The 17942-nt window shown below is 69.2% G+C and overlaps 4 protein-coding genes across 4 annotated transcripts; all 4 read left to right on the plus strand.

Moving 5' to 3' along the window:
• Positions 1–2863: 2863 nt before the first annotated feature.
• LOC129119282 (dromaiocalcin-1-like) lies at positions 2864–4985 on the plus strand. The gene is made up of 5 exons (XM_077178017.1): positions 2864–2950; positions 3413–3507; positions 3585–3773; positions 4135–4240; positions 4530–4985. Exons 1-5 carry the CDS (start codon positions 2884–2886, stop codon positions 4595–4597), a joined length of 525 nt encoding a protein of 174 aa, XP_077034132.1. The 5' UTR covers positions 2864–2883; the 3' UTR covers positions 4598–4985.
• Positions 4986–6703: 1718 nt separating this feature from the next.
• CIMAP1B (ciliary microtubule associated protein 1B) lies at positions 6704–9519 on the plus strand. Its single transcript, XM_077178018.1, has 5 exons — positions 6704–7208; positions 7718–7819; positions 8695–8810; positions 9223–9360; positions 9445–9519. The coding sequence occupies exons 1-5, from the start codon at positions 6818–6820 to the stop codon at positions 9517–9519; spliced, it is 822 nt and encodes a 273-aa protein (XP_077034133.1). The 5' UTR covers positions 6704–6817.
• Positions 9520–10276: 757 nt separating this feature from the next.
• On the plus strand, positions 10277–15479 carry TYMP (thymidine phosphorylase). Its single transcript, XM_077179337.1, has 9 exons — positions 10277–10403; positions 10928–11130; positions 11208–11306; positions 11925–12054; positions 12148–12266; positions 13017–13179; positions 13581–13811; positions 14837–14977; positions 15307–15479. Exons 1-9 carry the CDS (start codon positions 10277–10279, stop codon positions 15477–15479), a joined length of 1386 nt encoding a protein of 461 aa, XP_077035452.1.
• A 331-nt stretch (positions 15480–15810) lies between these two features.
• SCO2 (synthesis of cytochrome C oxidase 2) lies at positions 15811–17621 on the plus strand. The gene is made up of 2 exons (XM_054631847.2): positions 15811–15896; positions 16854–17621. The coding sequence occupies exon 2, from the start codon at positions 16862–16864 to the stop codon at positions 17603–17605; it is 744 nt and encodes a 247-aa protein (XP_054487822.2). The 5' UTR covers positions 15811–15896; positions 16854–16861; the 3' UTR covers positions 17606–17621.
• The last annotated feature ends 321 nt before the right edge of the window (positions 17622–17942 follow it).

Here is a 17942-nt window from a genome sequence, read left to right on the forward strand (position 1 = left end):
CCCATGCCCATCCCCATGTCTGTACCCGTATCCATCCCGGTGATCCATGCCTGTCCCGGAGATCCGTGTCCATCCCAGTGCTCCGCGCCCGTCCCTGGATCTGCTCCCATCCTGGTGCCCCGTGCCCGTCCCAGTGCCTGTCCCCATCCGACTGTTCCATGCCCATCCCCGTGCCTGTCCCCATCCCGCTGCTCCGTGCCCGTTCCCGTGCCCATCCCCGTCCCGCTGCCCCGTGCCCGTCCCGGCGCCTGTCCCAGTCCCGCTGCTCCGTGCCCATCCCCATCCTGCTTCTCCGTGCCTGTTCCCATGTCTGTCCCCATCCCAGTGCTCCGTGCCCATCCCCGTGCCTGTCCCCATCCCGCTCCTCCATGCCTGTTCTGTGCCCATCCCCATCCCGCTGTTCCATGCCTATCCCCATCCCCATCCCCGTCCCGCTGCTCTGTGCCCATCCCCGGATCCGCTCCCATCCCGCTGCTCCGTGGCCGTTCCCGGCGCCTGTCCCCGTCCCGCTGCTCCGTGCCCGTTCCGTGCCCATCCCCGTGCCGGTGACGGGGGTGCTCAGCGGGGCACAGCGGCACGGGCGGGCCCTGCGCAGAGCCCTTGGGCCGTGTCCGGCCCGGGGGTCGCCGCGCCCCGGGTGGCGCCGCTGGCACCGTCCCCGCCCTCCCTCCCTCCCTGCCCGCCGCCACCGCCCGCAGCCGCCCGGCGCCGCCAGCCCGGAGCCACCGGCGGGCGAGGGGCCAGAGCGGGCACGGGCATGGGGACAGCCCGGGAGAGGGGACAGGGACCGGGACAGGGACTGGGGACTGGGGACAGCCCGGGAGAGGGGACAGGGACAGGGGACACCCCGGGAGAGGGGACAGGGAACAGGAACTGGGGACACCGCGGGAGAGGGGACAGGGACAGGGGACACCCCGGGAGAGGGGACAGAGCGAGCAGAGGGATGGGGGACATCCCCCGGAGAAGGCCATGCTGGGGACAGGGGCAGAGATCCCCCGGCAGAGGGGACAGACCGGGAACAAGGACAAAGAGCCCTCTGGGAGAGGGCCCAGGGACAGAGACCCCGTCCCCGAGGGCGTCCGCCCAACCTGGGGAGCGTCCCGTGGGGTCACTGTCACCCCCGGCACCGGGGCTGTGTCCTGCACCCCGACCCCATATCGGGGTGACATCCCACACTCTGACCCCATATCGGGGTGACATCCCACACTCTGACCCCATATCGGGGTGATGTCCCCCTCCCGACCCCATATCGGGGTAATATCCTGCACCCCCACCCCATATCGGGGTGACATCCCACACTCTGACCCCATATCGGGGTGACATCCCCCATCCCCACCCCATATCGGGGTGACATCCCACACTCTGACTCTATATTGGGGTGACATCCCCCATCCCCACCCCATATCGGGGTCCCATCCCGCTGTCCCCACGCTGGGGCTGTGTCCCCCCCTGAGCTCCCACGGCCGGGGGGGGCTCGGAGCTGGCCCTGGACTGTCCTGGGTGCCGTGAGGACCCCGGGGTCACCGCTGGGCGCTGGGGGGGCTGTGCTGGGATCCCGGACCGCGAGGGGCTGTCTGTGTCCCTCGCTCCGTGTCCCTCGGCCTGTCCCTCTGTCTGTCCCTCAGTCCATGTCCCTCGTTCCGTGTCCCTCTGTCTGTCCCTCGCTCCGTGTCCCTCTGTCCCTCGGCCCGTGTCTCTCGCTCCGTGTCCCTCGGTCCGTGTCCCTCTATCTGCCCCTCTATCTGCCCCTCTGTCTCTTGGTCCGTGTCCCTCTGTCTGTCCCTCGCTCCGTGTCCCTCTGTCCCTTGGTCCGTATCCGCCGCAGCCGCGCCCACTCCCCCTCCCTTATCAGATCCCTTATCAGATCCCTTATCAGATCCCTTATCAGATCCCTCGTGTGAGCGCACCCGGCACCCCCGGCCCCTTCACCCCCCTGTCCCCACTCAGGGCACCCCGGGGATGGCCCTGTCCCCTCCCGTGTCCCGCTGTGTCCCCTCCCGGCCCGTGCCCGTGCTGGGGGCTCGCACGGGGCAGTGCCCGGGCCCGGCCCGAGCCCCCCCGGCCACCGGGTGACCCCCGGTGCCCCGAGAGTGACCCCCGAGCCCGCCGGGGACCCCCGGTGCTGTCACGGTGACACCGGCGGTGCCCCCAGCGCTCCCCCCGGGGGTCCCGGGCACCCCAAGAGCGGGGGCAGCGCCGGGGGGCTCGGGGGGTGCCCAGGGGGTGCCAGGGGGTGCCCAGGGGGTGCCAGGGGGGGCCCAGGGGGTGCCAGCGTCGCTTTTGTCGCCGGTGCCTTTGATGCGGTGCCAGCGGCTCCACGAGCGGGCGCTCCCGGCGCGGCCCCCCCGCACCCCGCCCCCGCTCGGGCCTATAAAGGGCTCGGGGTGCCCCTGTCCCGTCCGCCGGGGCCGCTGCCGGAGCTGCGAGGTGCCGGGGGCTGGGGGGGAGGCGCTGGGGAGGGGTCCTGGGGAGGTCTGGGGGGGCTGGGGGGGTCCCGAGGGTGCTGGGGGGGTCCTGGGGGCGATGGGGAGAGTCCTGGGAGTGCTGGGGGGGGTCCTGGGGGAATCTGGGGGTGCTGGGGAGGGGTCCTGGCAGTGCCAGGAGGCCGGGGGTGCCCGAGACTGGTCCTGGGGGGGTCTGGGGGTGCTGGGGAGATTTCCTGGGGGTCCTGGGGTGAATGTGCGGGGGGCACTGGGGGAGGTGGGTGCTGGGGCAGGGGTGGGTGCTGGGGCAGCGGTGGGTGCTGGGACAGCAGTGGGTGCTGGGGCAGGGGTGGGTGCTGGGGCAGCAGTGGGTGCTGCAGGGGTCGGTGCTGGGGCTGCAGGGGTGGGTGCCCGGCCGCCCCCCCGGCCCTGCAGCCCCCCCATTGCAGGAAGGCTGAGGATGGGTCCCGCCACCTTCCTGGGGCTCTGCCTGCTGGGGTGCCTGGTGCTGGCCCCCTCCCTGCCGGGTGAGACCCCCAGACTGCACCCTGAGACCCCAAAATGTGCCCTGATCCCCAAAACTGCACCCTGAGACCCCACACTGTGCCCTGAGACCCCAAACTCTGCCCTGATCTCCCAGACTACACCCTGAGACCCGAAACTGCACCTTGAGACCCCAAACTGTGCCCTGAGACCCCCGACTGCACCCCGAGACCCCCCCGCACCCCGAGACCCTCCTGCCCACACCCTGAGACACCCCCACTGTACTCTAACCCTCCAAACTGCACCCGAGAGCCCCAAATTTCACACAGATCCCCCACCCACACTCTGAGACCCCCAGAGTGCCCCCTGCCCACCCTCTGCTTCCCACCCCCATCCCTTTGCCCCAGCCTCAGCCCCCCAAACAGGGACGGAGGTGCCCTGACCCCCCCCAAACGCCGCCGCAGCTGGGCTGGGGGGTGACGGTGACACCCCTGTCCCCCCCCCAGGGGCTGAGGCCACCCGGTGTCCCCGGGGGTGGCTGTCCTTCGAGGGACACTGCTACGGCTACTTCGGGCAGCAGCTGAGCTGGAGGAGGGCTGAGGTGGGTGCAGGGGGCAGTGGGGGTGCCGGGGGTCCCCCCGACCCCCAGGGCCCCCCTGCAGGCGGCTGTGTCCCCAGGCGTGGTGCCAGGCCACCCGCGGGGGCCACCTGGCGTCGCTGCACAGCCCCGAGGAGCACCGGGCGCTCGCCGCCTTCCTGGCGCGGCGGCCGCGGCGCGGAGAGGACGACGAGGAGGGCGAGAAGGACAGGGACAGGGACAGGGACAGGGACAGGGACGAGAGCGTCTGGATCGGGCTGCACCGGCGGGTGGGTGCCTGAGCGAGCTGCGCCTGTCGGTACCTGTGTGCCTGTCGGTACCTGTCTGCCACACCCCGGTGCCACACCCCGGTGTCCCCTGCCTGAGCCCTGCCTGTGCGCCCCAACCTGCCCCGAGCCCGCCCTGCCGCTCCTTCGTGTCTCCATGTGCCACCCCGGTGTCTGAGCCCTCCCTGCTCCTGTGTCCCCCTGTGCCCCTGTGCCCTCTGTGTTCCTGTGCCCCTGTGCTTCCTGTGCTGTGCCCCTGTCCCTCTGTGCCCCCTGTGCCCCTGTGCCCCTGTCCCCCTGTGTCCCTGTCCCCCTGTGCCCCTGTCCCACCTGTCCCACCTGTGTCCCTGTGTCCCTGTCACAGCGCCAGGGCTGGCTCTGGGCTGACGGGTCCCCGCGGCACTACTGGGCCTGGGAGGGGGACGATGGCCCTAAGGGACATCCCTGCATCGCCCTGGAGGACTCGGCAGGTGAGGGGGGCACTGGGACCCGGGGCTGGGCACAATGGCCTGGGGACAATGGGCCGGGGACAATGGGCTGGGGACAGCCCTGTGCCACACTGGGGGACTCAGCTGGTGAGGGGACCCAAGGGTTGGGGGCGCAGGGAGGGTCAGGGAGGGTCAGGGAGGGTCAGGGAGGGTCAGGGTGGGACAGGGGGGTCAGGAGGTGTCAGGGAGGGACTGGGGTGTCCGGGGGGCTCCGGGGCTGTCAGAGTGTCCCGTGTGTCCCCTGTCCCAGCCCTGGCTCGTGTCCCCGCAGGGTTCATGGCCTGGGAGGGCGAGGCCTGTGGGGAGCGCAAACCCTTCATCTGCAAATACCCGGCCTAGGGGCGCCAGGACCCCCGCGCAGCCCCCCGACTTTGGGGCCTGACCCCCACCCTGCATCCTGCCCCCAAACCCCATCCCAGACCCCAATCCCTGCTCCCAACCCCGCCCCTGCTGTGCTGCCCCCCAAATCCCAGCCCCCCAATTCCACCTCCTGTCCCCCAAATCCCCATCCCAGACCCCAATCCCTGCTCCCAACCCTGCCCCTGCTGTGCTGCCCCCCAAATCCCAGCCCCCCAATTCCACCTCCTGTCCCCCAAATCCCCATCCCAGACCCCAATCCCTGCTCCCAGTCCTGCCCCCAAATCCCACCTCCTGCCCCTGACACCCCACACTCTGTCCCCCAAACCCTGTGTCCTGCCCCCCAGATCCCAGCCCCTTGACCGCCCCCAAACCCCAGCCCCCAAATCCCACCCCCAGCCCCCCCAACCTTTGGATCTCTGCCCCCCAGCCCCACATCCTGCCCCCATCCCAAACCCTGCCCCCCAATCCCCTCCTTCCCCAAACCCCTGTCCCGCACCCCAATTCCCACCCCCCGGCCCCCCTACACGGAGACCCCCAATAAAGTGACCGAAGCACCGGGATGTCCCCGTGTCCCTTTGCTGTGTCTGCGCCCCACGGGTGACACCAACAGGGGACGGGGACCCTCAGTTCCCCATGGGAGGTGGATGGGGGCCACGAGTGGAGGTGTCCCCAGGACAGAGGTGTCCCCAAGGGAAGGGTTGTCCCCAAGGCAGCCCCTTGGGGTCTCAGCCAGTTTCTGTGTCCCCATGTCCCCCCATGTCCTTGTGTCCCCCTGTCCTCCTGTGTCCCCCATATTCCCATGTCCCCACATCCCCTGTGTCCCCCCTGTCCCCATGTCCCCTGTCACCCCTTCACCCTCTCCCTGTGTCCCCGTGCCCTTTCCATGTCCCCCCTATGTCCCCATGTCCCCCACGCGTCATTCACATCCAGGTCTCCCTGTTCCCCTGTCCCCCACTGTCCCCATGTCCCCTCCTGTCCCCTCCCGTCCCCCTGTCCTTGTGTTCCTGTGTTCCTGTGTCTCCATGTCCCTCCTGTCCTCTCCACGGGGTCCGGGGGGGGCTCATATATGGGGTTCTGGGGGTTCAGATATAGGAGCCGAGGGGTGCATCCAAGGGGTGCCAGGGGTGTACCCATGGGCTGTATTTTTGGGGTGTACTCATTGGGATGTACCCATAGGGTGTATTTTTGGGGTGTACCCATTGGGATGTACCTATGGGTTGTATTTTGGTGTGTACCCATGGGTTGTATTTTTGGGGTGTACTTATGAGCTGTATTTTTGGGGTGTACCCATTGGGATGTACCCATGGGGTGTATTTTTGGGATGTACTCATTGGGATGTGTCCATGGGGTGTATTTTTGGGGTGTACCCATTGGGACGTACCCATGGGGTGTATTTTTGAGGTGTACCCATTAGGATGTACCCATGGGGTGTATTTTTGGGGTGTACCCATGGGGTGTATTTTTGAGGTGTATTTTTGGGGTGTACTCATTGGGGTATACTCATTGGTTGTATTTTCGGGGTGTACCCATTGGGATGTACCCATGGGTTGTATTTTTGGGGTGTACCCATGGGGATGTGTCCATGGGGGCGCCGGGGTTTATCCATGGGTTGTATTTTTGGGGTGTACTCATTGGGATGTGTCTGTGGGGTGTATTTTTGGGATGTACCCATGGGTTGTATTTTTGGGGTGTACTCATTGGGGTATACTCATTGGTTGTATTTTTGGGGTGTACCCATTGGGATGTGTCCATGGGGTGTATTTTTGGGGTGTACCCATGGGGTGTATTTTTGAGGTGTATTTTTGGGGTGTACTCATTGGGGTGTACTCATTGGTTGTATTTTCGGGGTGTACCCATTGGGATGTACCCATGGGGGTGCCGGGGTTTATCCATGGGGCTCCCAGCGTTCCTTCCCGGCGCTGTCACTGTTGTCACCGCGGGGTGCTGAGCGCGCAGGAGGGCAAAGCGCTGGAACCCCGGGGCCGTTGTGACACCACGGCCACCCCGCCGCCGCCGGCGCCCGCGGCCCCGCAGAGTCCCTTGTCACCAGGGCGCCGCTGCCACCAACACGGCCGTCCCCGCATGCCGGCGCCGCTGCGCTCGCCCCGGGCAGCCCCGCCGGGGGTACCCGCGCCTGCCCCCGAGGCCACCGGCCGGGGGCCCGAGCCTGAAGCGGAGACGCCCCCAGCGGAACCCCCCATGCCGAACGACGCCTGGGTGGGCCCCTGGAGACCCCACCGGCCCCGGGGGCCCACCTCGGCCGCGTACGGCAGCCCCGGGCCCAAGTACGGGATCCCCGGCGGCATCGGTGAGTGCGGGACCGCGGGGCCCGCGGGGGACGGGAGCCGGGGGGGCCGAGTCCCACGGAGCCCCTGCCCGCCCCCAGGCAAAGACCAGCGCAACCCCTCCGGCCGCCGAGCCCCCGCCTACACCTTCGGCATGAGGCTGGAGGGCCCCGAGGAGCCGCGCTCCCCCGGGCCCCAGTACCTGGTGCCCCCCGGCTGCACCGCCCGCGGCCCGGAACGCGGCCCCGCCTTCACCATGAGCGGCCGCCCCCGAGAGCGCCGGGCCAGCGACACACCCGGGCCAGGTGGGTGAGAGTGAGGGAGTGAGGGGGTGAGGGGGTGAGTGAGTGAGTGAGTGAGTGAGTGAGTGAGTGAGTGAGTGAGTGAGTGAGTGAGTGAGTGACTGACTGAGTGACTGACGGACTGACTGAATGACTGACGGACTGACTGAATGACTGACGGACTGAGTGACTGAGTGACTGACTGATGGACGGACTGAGTGACTGACTGACTGACTGACGGACTGACTGACTGACGGACTGACTGACGGACTGACTGACTGACGGACTGACTGACTGACGGACTGACTGACTGACCGACTGACTGACTGACTGACTGACTGACTGACTGACTGACGGACTGATTGACTGACGGACTGACGGACTGACTGACTGACGGACTGACTGACGGACTGACTGACTGACCGACTGACTGACAGACGGACTGACGGACTGGGTGAGGGGCCGCAGCCCCGGCGGCGGGAGCTCCGCCCGGTGCCGCAGCTCACGGGGCTGACCCCGCTGTCCCCTTGCAGCGCATTATTCCCCGGAGCAGGCAACCAGGGTGACGCTGCCCTCGGCCCCCGCCTGCTCCGTGAGGTCCCGCAGCCGCCCGGACAAACCCCAGCAGACGCCAGGTGAGACAGGGAGGGGGGCGGGACGGGACCCCCGCATCCCCCGGGCTGGGACCCCGTCATACCCCTGGGGCTGGGCTGGGGCCTCCAACATCGCACCCGAGCTGGGATCCCCATCATTCCCCGTGTGTTGGGCTGGGATCCCCATTATTCCCCCTGTGTCAGACTGGGCTGGGACCCCCATCATTCCCCGTGTGTTGGGCTGGGCCTGGGATCCCCATCACTCCCCCTGTGTTGGATTGGGCTGGGATCCCCATCATTCCCCATGTGTTGGATTGGGCTGGGATCCCCATCATTCCCCATGTGTTGGACTGCACTGGGATCCCCATCATTCCCCATGTGTTGGACTGCGCTGGGATCCCCATCATTCCCCATGTGTTGGACTGCACTGGGATCCCCATCATTCCCCCTGTGTTGGACTGGGCTGGGATCCCCATCATTCCCCGTGTGTTGGACTGCGCTGGGATCCCCATCATTCCCCCTGTGTTGGACTGGGCTGGGATCCCCATCATTCCCCGTGTGTTGGACTGGGCTGGGATCCCCATCACTCCCCCTGTGTTGGATTGGGCTGGGATCCCCATCATTCCCCATGTGTTGGGCTGGGCTGGGATCCCCATCATTCCCCCTGTGCTGGGCTGGGCTGGGACCCCCATCATTCCCCCTGTGCTGAACTGCACTGGGACCCCCTCATCTCCTCCGGGCTGGGCCCCCCATCTCCTCCTCCTCTGGGCTGGGATCCCCCATCCCCCTGGGCCAGACTGGGCTCCCCGACATCCCCTGGTTGGTCTGACCCACCCAGCGCCCCGGGGCTGAGCCTTCCCTCCCAAGCCGTGGGAGGCTGAAGCCCCGTGTCCCCCTGAGCCGTGTCCCCTCCCCAGGCCCTGCCACCTACCAGCTGCCACCCGTGGTGGGCCCCCGCCTGGTGCACAAGACATCGACCCCCCAGTACACCATGACAGGGCGAGGCCGCAGCATCTTCGACGACGATAAAAAGGTGGGGCCTGGGAGGGCCAGGGGCATGGGGGGGCAGGGGGCTGGGGGGGCAAGTGCAAAGGGACTGGGGTGCCAGGGGACTGGGATCTGGGGTATCAGGGTCCCGGGGAGTTGGGGTACCAGGGGACTGGGATCTGGGGTATCAGGGTCCCAGAGAGTTGGGGTACCGGGGGACTGGGATCTGGGGTATCAGCATCCTGGGGAGTTGGGGTACCGGGGGACTGGGATCTGGGGTATCAGGGTCCCGGGGAGTTGGGGTACCTGGAGTGTGGGGTGCCAGGGGTCCGTGGGGTTGGGGTACCACAGAGTCTGGAGTGCCACGACTGCGGGGGGCTGAGTGTGGGGTGCAGGGGCTCGGGTACCGAGGGTGTGGGGTGTCCCGGGGGTGATGTGACCCGCCCCTGTCCCCGCAGACCCCAGGACCCAACAATTACTGCACTGTGGACACCAACCTGTACATGGCACGGGCGCCCCGCTGCACCATAGTGGGGCGGACCCGCTCCCGCCTGACCTCCAACACGCCCAGCCCCAGCGACTACTACCCCAAGCCGGTGAGCGGGGACGGGGACAGGGACAGGGCTGGGGGACAGGGACCCACAGCCCCTCACCTTCACACGGCCTCTGTCCTCCCGCAGGACCGCAAACAAGGACAGACCTTCGGTGTGCGCCACTCGGAATCCGTGGTCCCCGTGATGGACTTGCAGCTGTAGGAGAGCGGGGACGTGGGTGACGCTGTCAGCCTGTGACAAACACGAACCACAGCAGCACTCGCTCGCTCTCCTTCTGTCCCGCTGCGTCGCACGGGGGCCGGGGGCTCCCCTAAAGCCACACTTGGCCCATCCCGAGGGAGACCCTGGCAAGACCACGGAGAGGGACCCCATGGTGGGGTGGGACGTGCCAGGAGTGAGGGATGTGCTGCCAACCCCCTCCCTGCTCCAGTGCCATCCCACCCAGCACCGCGGGGCACAGGGGGCTCTGGAGACAGGGAACAGGGAGGGGACGTGCACACCAGCGCCGCGCCCCGAGGACTGCCCCCACTCTGTGGGATCTGTGGGATGGGGGGGATCCCTGCCAGGGCATCACCTGCGAGCGTCCAGGGCGAGTGAGGGACCCGGGGGCCACCCCTCGTGTCACCCCCCGTGCCACCCCCGTGTCACCCCCGCCGCGGCCTCTCCCGTGCCCCGCTCGTTACCCCGGGCTCAGAGTCCACGGCCGGAGCCGCCTCGCCGCCCGCGGGCAGCGGGCACCGGGCACGGGGCCAGGCCGGGCACGGGGCCAGGCCGGGCAGCGGGCAGGTCCCGGCAGCACCGGGGCAGGCGCGGCCCTGCGGGCTCGGGGTGGCGGCTCTGAGCAACCGGGGCGCGGCCGTGCGGGCTCAGGTGCCAGCGGCGCCACTTCGGGCTGTGACCGCTGCCACATCGCAGTGCCGGCCGTCCCAAAGCGGGGTGCCGGCTGTCCGGGACAGGGATGGACGCCCCGAGCCCTCTGCCGACCCTGATCCGCAAGAAGCGGGACGGGGAGCGCCTGGAGGACGCCGAGATCCGGAGCTTCGTGCGCGGCGTCACCGAGGGCACCGCGCAGCAGGGACAGATCGGTGCGGGCGGGAGGGACGCGGGGACAGCCCGGGAGCGGAGCGGGAGGGCAGCGGAGGGAGCGGCACGGCCGGGGATGCGCCGATGGGACGGGGACGGGGTGGGGAGCGCGGGCAGAGCCGGGGGGACACGGCCAGGGGAGTGACACGGGCACAGGGGACACCGGGCCAGCGGGCGGCCCCAGCAGCGGGAGGGACAGCAAAGGAAACCCCGGGATGTGCCAGAGGGTCCTGGGCAGGGGACGCGGCTGGGGGACCACCCTGGGAGGACAAGAGAGGGACCCCAGGACATGGCAGGGGGTCCTGGGCTGGGGACATATCTGGGGGGGAGAGAGGGGGACCCCAGGATGCGGCAGAGGGACGCGGCCAGGGGATGTGGGTGGGTGGGGGTCCTGGGGAGGGCACTGCGGTGGCCCCGCGTGTCCCCGGGTGCCACGCAGATGGCATCTGGCTGCGGGGCACGGGTCAGGCTGGGGACAGGGGAGGGGACTCGAGAGGTGACGTGCGGCCGGCCGCTGTCACCGCAGGGGCCATGCTGATGGCCATCCGGCTGCGGGGCATGGACGCGGGTGAGACGCTGGCCCTGACCCGGGCCATGGCCAGCTCTGGCCGGACGCTGGCCTGGCCGCCCGCCTGGCAAGGGCTGGTGGTGGACAAGCACTCAACCGGTGGCGTTGGGGACAAGGTCAGCCTGGCCCTGGCCCCCGCGCTGGCCGCCTGCGGCTGCAAGGTGAGGGGGACCCGGGGATGGGGCGGGGAAGGGGAGGTCCCCGAGCCCCTCCTGTGCCCACCTGTGCCCCTCCCCAGGTGCCCATGATCAGCGGGCGCGGGCTGGGCCATACCGGGGGCACCCTGGACAAGCTGGAGGCCATTCCCGGGTTCCGCGTGTCCCAGAGCCCCGAGGAGGTGACGGACGGGGACACCACGGGCACCCTCACACCCTGCAGGAACCGGGCTCGGGGGCACCGGGGCTCCAGAGGGCTGGGGGTGACAGTGGGGTGATGATGGGGTCCCACTGGGGCTCCCGTCCATGGGGTGTGGGGTGCCAGTGGGGCGTCCATGGGATCCAAAGAGGGGGTGGATGCCATGGGGTATGGATGGGGTACGGGTGCCAACAGGTTGTGGGTTCTCACGGGGTCCCAAAAGGTGCAGGAGAAGATGGGGAGTGCCCTTGGGGTGCCCGTGGGTTGTGTGGGTGTCCATGGGGTGTCCATGGGGTGCCCATGGGGTGTCCATGGGGTGTCCATGGGGTGTCCATAGGGTGTCCGTGGGTGTCCATGGGGTGTCAGTGGGATGTCCGTGGGGTGTCCGTGGGGTGTCCATGGGTGTCAGTGGGGTGTCCGTGGGGTGTCCATGGGGTGTCCATGGGGTGTCCCTGGGGTGTCCATGGGTGTCAGTGGGGTGTCCGTGGGGTGTCCATGGGGTGTCCATGGGTTGTCAGTGGGGTGTCCATGGTGGGGTGTCCATGGTGGGGTGTCCATGGTGGGGTGTCCCTGGGGTCCCACTGCACACCGGCTCCCGCAGATGCAGCACATCCTGGCGCGGGTGGGCTGCTGCATCGTGGGGCAGAGCGCGGAGCTGGTGCCCGCGGACCGGGTGCTCTACGGGCTGCGCGACGTCACGGCCACGGTGGACAGCCTGCCGCTCATCACCGGTACGGGCACGGGGCCGCGGGGACGCGCGGGAGGGGCGCGGGAGGGGCGCAGGCAGGCGGTGACGCCCCCGCCCGCCCGCCCGGCCGGCCCAGCCTCCATCCTCAGCAAGAAGGCGGCGGAGCGGCTCTCGGCGCTGGTGCTCGATGTGAAGTTCGGGGAGGCGGCTCTGTACCCCACCCAGGAGAGCGCGCGGGAGCTGGCGCAGAGCCTGGTGAGACCCCGGGGACCCCCGGGACCCCTGCCCGGCTGCCCCGCCCGCCGTCCCCTCCCGCTGTCCCTGTCCTCTGTGCCCGCCTGCTGTCCCGGGCCGTTCCCGCTGTCCCTGTCCTCTGTGCCCGCCTGCTGTCCCGGGTCATTCCCGCTGTCCCTGTCCTCTGTGCCTGCTGTCCCGGGCCGTTCCCGCTGTCCCTGTCCTCTGTGCCTGCTGTCCCGGGCCGTTCCCGCTGTCCCTGTCCTCTGTGCCTGCTGTCCCGGATCATTCCCGCTGTCCCTGTCCTCTGTGCCTGCTGTCCCGGGCCATTCCCGCTGTCCCTGTCCTCTGTGCCTGCCTGCTGTCCCGAGCCATTCCCGCTGTCCCTGCTCCTGTCCCTGTCCGCTGTTCCTGTCCTTGCTCCTGTTCCTGACCCTGCCCGTTGCCCCTGTCCCTGGCTGTCCGTGTCCTCACGTGTCCCGTTCCTGCCCACACTGCCTGTTGTCCCTGTCCCTGCCTGCTGTTCCTTGACCCTGTCTGTTCTTCCTACTGCCCCTGTCCCTGTCCCTGTTCCTATCCCTGTCCCTGCTTGTCCCCCATCCCTGCCCTGTCTCTATCCCTGCTTGTTCCCTATCCCTGTCCCTGTCCCTGCCCACTGTCCCCGCTCCTGTTGTCCCGGTCCCTGTCTATCCCTATCCCTGTCCGCTGTCCCTGTCCTTTCCCGCTGTCCCCGCCTGCTGTCCCCGCCACCCCGCGCGTGTCCCCGAGCAGGTGGAGGTGGGCGCACACCTGGGCATCCGCACGGCGGCCCTGCTGAGCCGCATGGAGCAGCCGCTGGGCCGCGCCGTGGGCAACGCGCTGGAGGTGCTGGAGGCGCTGCAGTGCCTGGAGGGGGGCGGTCCCCCCGACCTGCGACACCTGGTCACGGCTCTGGGTCAGTGCGACACGGGGGGACACGGGAGGGGACAAGGGAGGGAGTGGCCTGCCCGACCTGCGACACCTGGGTCATGGCTCTGGGTCAGTGGGGGACACGGGGGGACACGGGGGGACAAGGGAGGGGGCGGCCTGTGACACCTGGTCACGGCTCTGGGTCAGTGGGTGACACGGGGGGGGACACGGGGGGCCAGGGTCTGCAGACACGGATCCGGTGTCCAGTCCCAATCCTGGGGTCCCCCTCACACTCTCTGTCCCCTCAAGGGGTCCCTGTCCCACTCCCCTTGCCCTGGCCCCTCCTCCCTGTCCCGAGCGGGGCTGGGGGCGCAGAGGGGCAGTGGGGCAGGGTTTGGGGGCTCCCCAGGAGTGGGGGTCCCAGCCCGTGTCCCGTTTGGGGTGCAGGCGGGGTGCTGCTGTGGCAGTGCGGCATGGCCGCGGGGGCCGAGCAGGGCCGTGAGCGCCTGGCCCGGGCTCTGGACGATGGCTCGGCCCTGGGCACGTTCGAGGCCATGCTGGGGGCGCAGGGGGTGCCCCCCGACACCGCCCGGGGCCTCTGTGCCGGGACCCCCGCCCAGCGCCGCCAGCTCCTGGGCGAGGCCAAGGTCTGCGAGGAGCTGCCCACGCTGCAGGAAGGTCAGAGGGGACCCCAGCCCAAGTCCTGCACCCCAAACTCCCCACCCTCTCCTCACCCCGTGCCCCTCCAGGGGGCTGAGGGTCCCCCCATTCCCACTGCCCCCGTCCATCGCCATCCCCTCGCCCCTGCCCGGGATGGTCAAGACTCCCCTGGATTATTCCCCCCACCCTGAGAGCCCTCATCTGCAGCCCCCTGCCCCCCATCCTCTGTGCTTGGGGGTGCCCAAACCCCCCTGCCCCACACACTGTTCCTCGAGGGTCCCTGGTTCCCAGTCCCGTGTTCTGGGGGTCCTCACCTGTGCCCCTGCCCCCCGTCCCTGGGCAGTTCCTGATCCCTGGGGGATGCCCATATCCTGACCCGCCCGGGCTGGGGTCTCCCCGTCATGTCCCTGTCTCCCCCCCTCCATGTCCCTGTCCCCCCCAGTGTCCCTGTCCCCCCATGTCCCTGTCCCTCCTCCATGTCCCTGTCTCCCCTTCATGTCCCTGTCCCCCTGCCATGTCCCTGTCCCCCGATATCCCTGTCCCCTCTCCATGTCCCTGTCCTCCCCCCATGTCCCTGTCCCCTCTCCATGTCCCTGTCTCCCCCAATGTCCCTGTCCCTCCTCCATGTCCCTGTCCCCTCTCCATGTCCCTGTCCCCCTCAATATCCCTCTCCCCCCATGTCCCTGTCCCCTCTCCATGTCCCTGTCCCCCTCAATGTCCCTGTCCCCCCATGTCCCTGTCTCCCCCCATGTCCCTGTCTCCCCCCATGTCCCTGTCCCCCTCCATGTCCCTGTCCCCCTCAATGTCCCTGTCCCCCATGTCCCTGTCCCCCCTCCATGTCCCTGTCCCCCTCCATGTCCCTGTCCCCCATGTCCCTGTCCCCCCCCATGTCCCTGTCCCCCCTCCATGTCCCTGTCCCTCCCATGTCCCTGTCCCCCTCCATATCCCTGTCCCTCCCCATGTCCCTGTCCCCCCTCCATGTCCCTGTCCTCCCCCCATGTCCCTGTCCCCCCATGTCCCTGACCCCCACCCCCTTTTTCCAGGCTGGGTGCAGCAGGTGCGGGCGCTGCCCCTGGCGCGGGTCCTGCACCGCCTGGGCGCGGGTCGGTCGCGGGCCGGGGACCCCGTGAACCCCCGCGTGGGCGCCGAGCTGCTGGTGGGCACCGGGCAGCACCTGCGGGCAGGTGAGGGCGGCTCCCCGGAACCTCCATCGCCGCCGTGTGCCCCACGGGCATCTGCGTGTCTCCCTTCCCTCGGCGAGCCCTGGTTGGGGTGCACTCGGGTTCGGGGGGATATCTGGGGGGATCAGAGCCCCCCGATAACCCCTCTGTGCCCCCCGGTTGGTGGGGAGGATATGGGGGGATCAGAGCCCCGCGATAACCCCTCTGTGCCCCCCGGTTGGGCGGGTTATGGGGGGATCAGAGCCCCCCAATGACCCCTCTGTGCACCCCGGTTGGGGTGGATATGGGGGGATCAGAGCCGCCGATGACCCCTCGGTGTCCCTCTCCCGCAGGCGAGCCCTGGCTGCGGGTGCACCATGAGGGCACCCTGGGCGCGGAGGGCCGGCGTGAGCTGCAGGACGCGCTGTGCCTCGGCCCGGAGCCCCCCCGGGACCCGCCGCCGCTGGTGGCCGAGACCATCGTGCCCTCGGGAGCCCTGCCCGGGCCATGCCGGGACTCGCAATAAACCGCGATGATCGCGATGTCGGGGCCATGTCGCGATTCACCCCAGCCCCCCCACCCACGAGTCTGAGGGCTGCGGCGCGGGGCGGTGGCGCCACCTCGTGGGTGAAGGGGAGAGTGCACGAGGGCCCGGTCACGCCCCTCACATTGGCCACGCCCCTCCCGATTTGATCACGCCCCGCCCCCATTGGCAGCCCAATCTACAGTCCGGCCACGCCCCTTCTATTGGCCACGCCCCTCATATTTTAGCTACGCCCCGCCCACATCGGGCACGCACCTTATAGACCACGCCTCATTCCGCCGTGGCCCCGCCCTCTCCCACCGTGGCCCCGCCTCCTCCTGGTATTTCCGGTTCCGGCGGCAGCGGCGCGGGCGCTCCGGGCGGGACCGGCGGCGGACGGGGCGCGGGTGGAGGCCAGAGGTCAGCGGGAACTGCACACCGCGGGTGGAGGGAGGGCACCGGGAGCGGGGAATGAGGGGCCGGGGGGCGTTCGAGGGACAGAGCGAGGTCCGGGAGTAGCAGCGACAGGGATGGGGTCCCGAGGGCAGCAGGACGTGGGGTCAGGGCGCATTTGGGCTGGGGGTCCAAGGGCACGACGGGGGCAGGGGGTATTTGGGGGGCAGGGTTGGAGTCCAAGGGGATCAGGAGTGGTAGGATAAGGAGTCAGGGGGCATTTGGGTTGGAGGGCTGGGAGTCCGAGAGCAGCAGGGCACGGGGGGCAGGGGGTATTTGGGGGCAGGGTTGGGGTCCAAGGGGATCAGGAGTGGTAGGATGAGGAGTCGGGGGCATTTGGATTGGAGGGCTGGGAGTCCGAGAGCAGCAGGGCACGGGGGGCAGGGGGTATTTGAGGGGCAGGGTTGGAGTCCAAGGGGATCAGGAGTGGTAGGATGAGGAGTCGGGGGCATTTGGGTTGGAGGGCTGGGGGTCCGAGAGCAGCCGGGCACGGGGGGCAGAGGGTATTTGGGGGCAGGGTTGGGGTCCAATGGGTGGGATAAGGGGTCAGGGGGCATTTGGAAGACAGCATGGGGGCTCCAAGAGCAGCAGGATATTGAGTGGGAGGTTCAAGAGCATCAGGTGGAGTGGATTGAGAGGTCGGGGGACATTCAGGGGACAGGGTTGGGGTCCAGGAGCATCAGGAGTGGGATGAGAGGTCAGGGGACATCTGGGGAGCAGACTGGGGGCTCCAAGAGCAGCAGCGTATTGAGTAGGGGGCAGGATGCGTTTGGGAGAAAGAGCAGGCATCAAGGAGTATCAGGAGAGGTGAAATGAGGAGTCAGAGGGCATTTGGGGGACAGGGTTGGGGTCAAACCCACCACGGGGAGGGGACACCGGGGCAGCCCCCGTGTCCCCTGACCCCCCTCTCGCCGCTCCCTACAGCCCCAGCGATGCTGCGGTCCCTGCGCCCCATCCCGCGGCTGTGCCCCCCGGGGCCGTGGCAGCCCCGGCGCCGCCTGGCCGCGCCCCCCGGCGCCGCTGGGCTCCCGCTGCGGCAGCGGCTGTGCGTGGCGGGCGCGGTGGCGGGCGCGGCGGCGGCGGGCTGGCTCTACGTGCGGCAGCAGAAGGAGCGGCAGCAGCGCTCCCGCCGCCTCCAGCAGCTCCGCCGGCTGGCGCTGGGCCAGGGCGACTTCCAGCTGCAGGACACGTCGGGGGCGGCGCGGAGCAAGGCGGATTTCCTGGGCCGCTGGGTGCTGCTCTACTTCGGCTTCACGCACTGCCCGGACGTGTGTCCCGAGGAGCTGGAGAAGCTGAGCCGCGCCGTGGAGCTGCTGGAGCGCGACCCGGCGCTGCCGCCGCTGCAGCCGCTCTTTGTCACCGTGGACCCCGAGCGCGACGACGCGGCGGCGCTGGCGCGGTACCTGCGGGACTTCCACCCGCGCCTGCAGGGCCTCACCGGCACCCCCGAGCAGGTGCGGGCCGCCGCCAACGCCTTCCGCGTCTACGTCAGCGCCGGGCCCCGCGACGACGACGGGGACTACGTGGTGGATCACTCGGTGCTCACGTTCCTCGTGGATCCCGACGGCGTTTTCCGGGACTGCTACGGCCGCTCCCGCACGGCCGAGGAGATGGCGCGCAGCGTCAAGGGACACATGGACGCCTACGAGCCGCTGCCCCCCGCGGGAGGGCAATAAACGGCCGTGACCCCCACCGCCCCGGAGTGGGGTCTGTCGTGATTTGGGGTGTGGGGGAGGGACTGATGGCAACCCCCGGTGTGTCCCATGGGAGGGACAGAGCCCACAGCCTCTGAGGAGTGTCACATGGCAGGGGAGAGACACTTGGCAGCCCCCAGGGGCATCCTGTGGGAGGGACAGAGCCCACACCTTGCAGGGGTGGCACATGGAGGGGGACATCTGACACCTGCAGTGTCCCCCAGGTGTGTCCCACGGGAGGGAGGGAGGGACGGAGCCCACACCCTGCAGGAGTGTCACATGGCAGGGAAGGGACAGCTGACAGCCCCCAGGTGTGTCC

Source organism: Agelaius phoeniceus, chromosome 5, assembly GCF_051311805.1.
Source record: "Agelaius phoeniceus isolate bAgePho1 chromosome 5, bAgePho1.hap1, whole genome shotgun sequence".
Taxonomy (NCBI): Eukaryota; Metazoa; Chordata; class Aves; order Passeriformes; family Icteridae; genus Agelaius; species Agelaius phoeniceus.

What these genes read in the sequence shown, in the direction of transcription:
- LOC129119282 (XM_077178017.1), top strand. Translation starts at nt 2,884, where the DNA reads ATGGGTCCCGCCACCTTCCTGGGGCTCTGCCTGCTGGGGTGCCTGGTG. An exon ending in TGAGCTGGAGGAGGGCTGAG is followed by an intron (nt 3,508 to 3,584) that starts GTGGGTGCAGGG and finishes CTGTGTCCCCAG; the next exon opens with GCGTGGTGCCAGGCCACCCG. An exon ending in GGATCGGGCTGCACCGGCGG is followed by an intron (nt 3,774 to 4,134) that starts GTGGGTGCCTGA and finishes TCCCTGTCACAG; the next exon opens with CGCCAGGGCTGGCTCTGGGC.
- CIMAP1B (XM_077178018.1), top strand. Translation starts at nt 6,818, where the DNA reads ATGCCGAACGACGCCTGGGTGGGCCCCTGGAGACCCCACCGGCCCCGG. An exon ending in CAGCGACACACCCGGGCCAG is followed by an intron (nt 7,209 to 7,717) that starts GTGGGTGAGAGT and finishes GTCCCCTTGCAG; the next exon opens with CGCATTATTCCCCGGAGCAG. An exon ending in GCGACTACTACCCCAAGCCG is followed by an intron (nt 9,361 to 9,444) that starts GTGAGCGGGGAC and finishes GTCCTCCCGCAG; the next exon opens with GACCGCAAACAAGGACAGAC.
- TYMP (XM_077179337.1), top strand. Translation starts at nt 10,277, where the DNA reads ATGGACGCCCCGAGCCCTCTGCCGACCCTGATCCGCAAGAAGCGGGAC. An exon ending in TGGCCGCCTGCGGCTGCAAG is followed by an intron (nt 11,131 to 11,207) that starts GTGAGGGGGACC and finishes GCCCCTCCCCAG; the next exon opens with GTGCCCATGATCAGCGGGCG. An exon ending in TGTCCCAGAGCCCCGAGGAG is followed by an intron (nt 11,307 to 11,924) that starts GTGACGGACGGG and finishes CGGCTCCCGCAG; the next exon opens with ATGCAGCACATCCTGGCGCG.
- SCO2 (XM_054631847.2), top strand. Translation starts at nt 16,862, where the DNA reads ATGCTGCGGTCCCTGCGCCCCATCCCGCGGCTGTGCCCCCCGGGGCCG.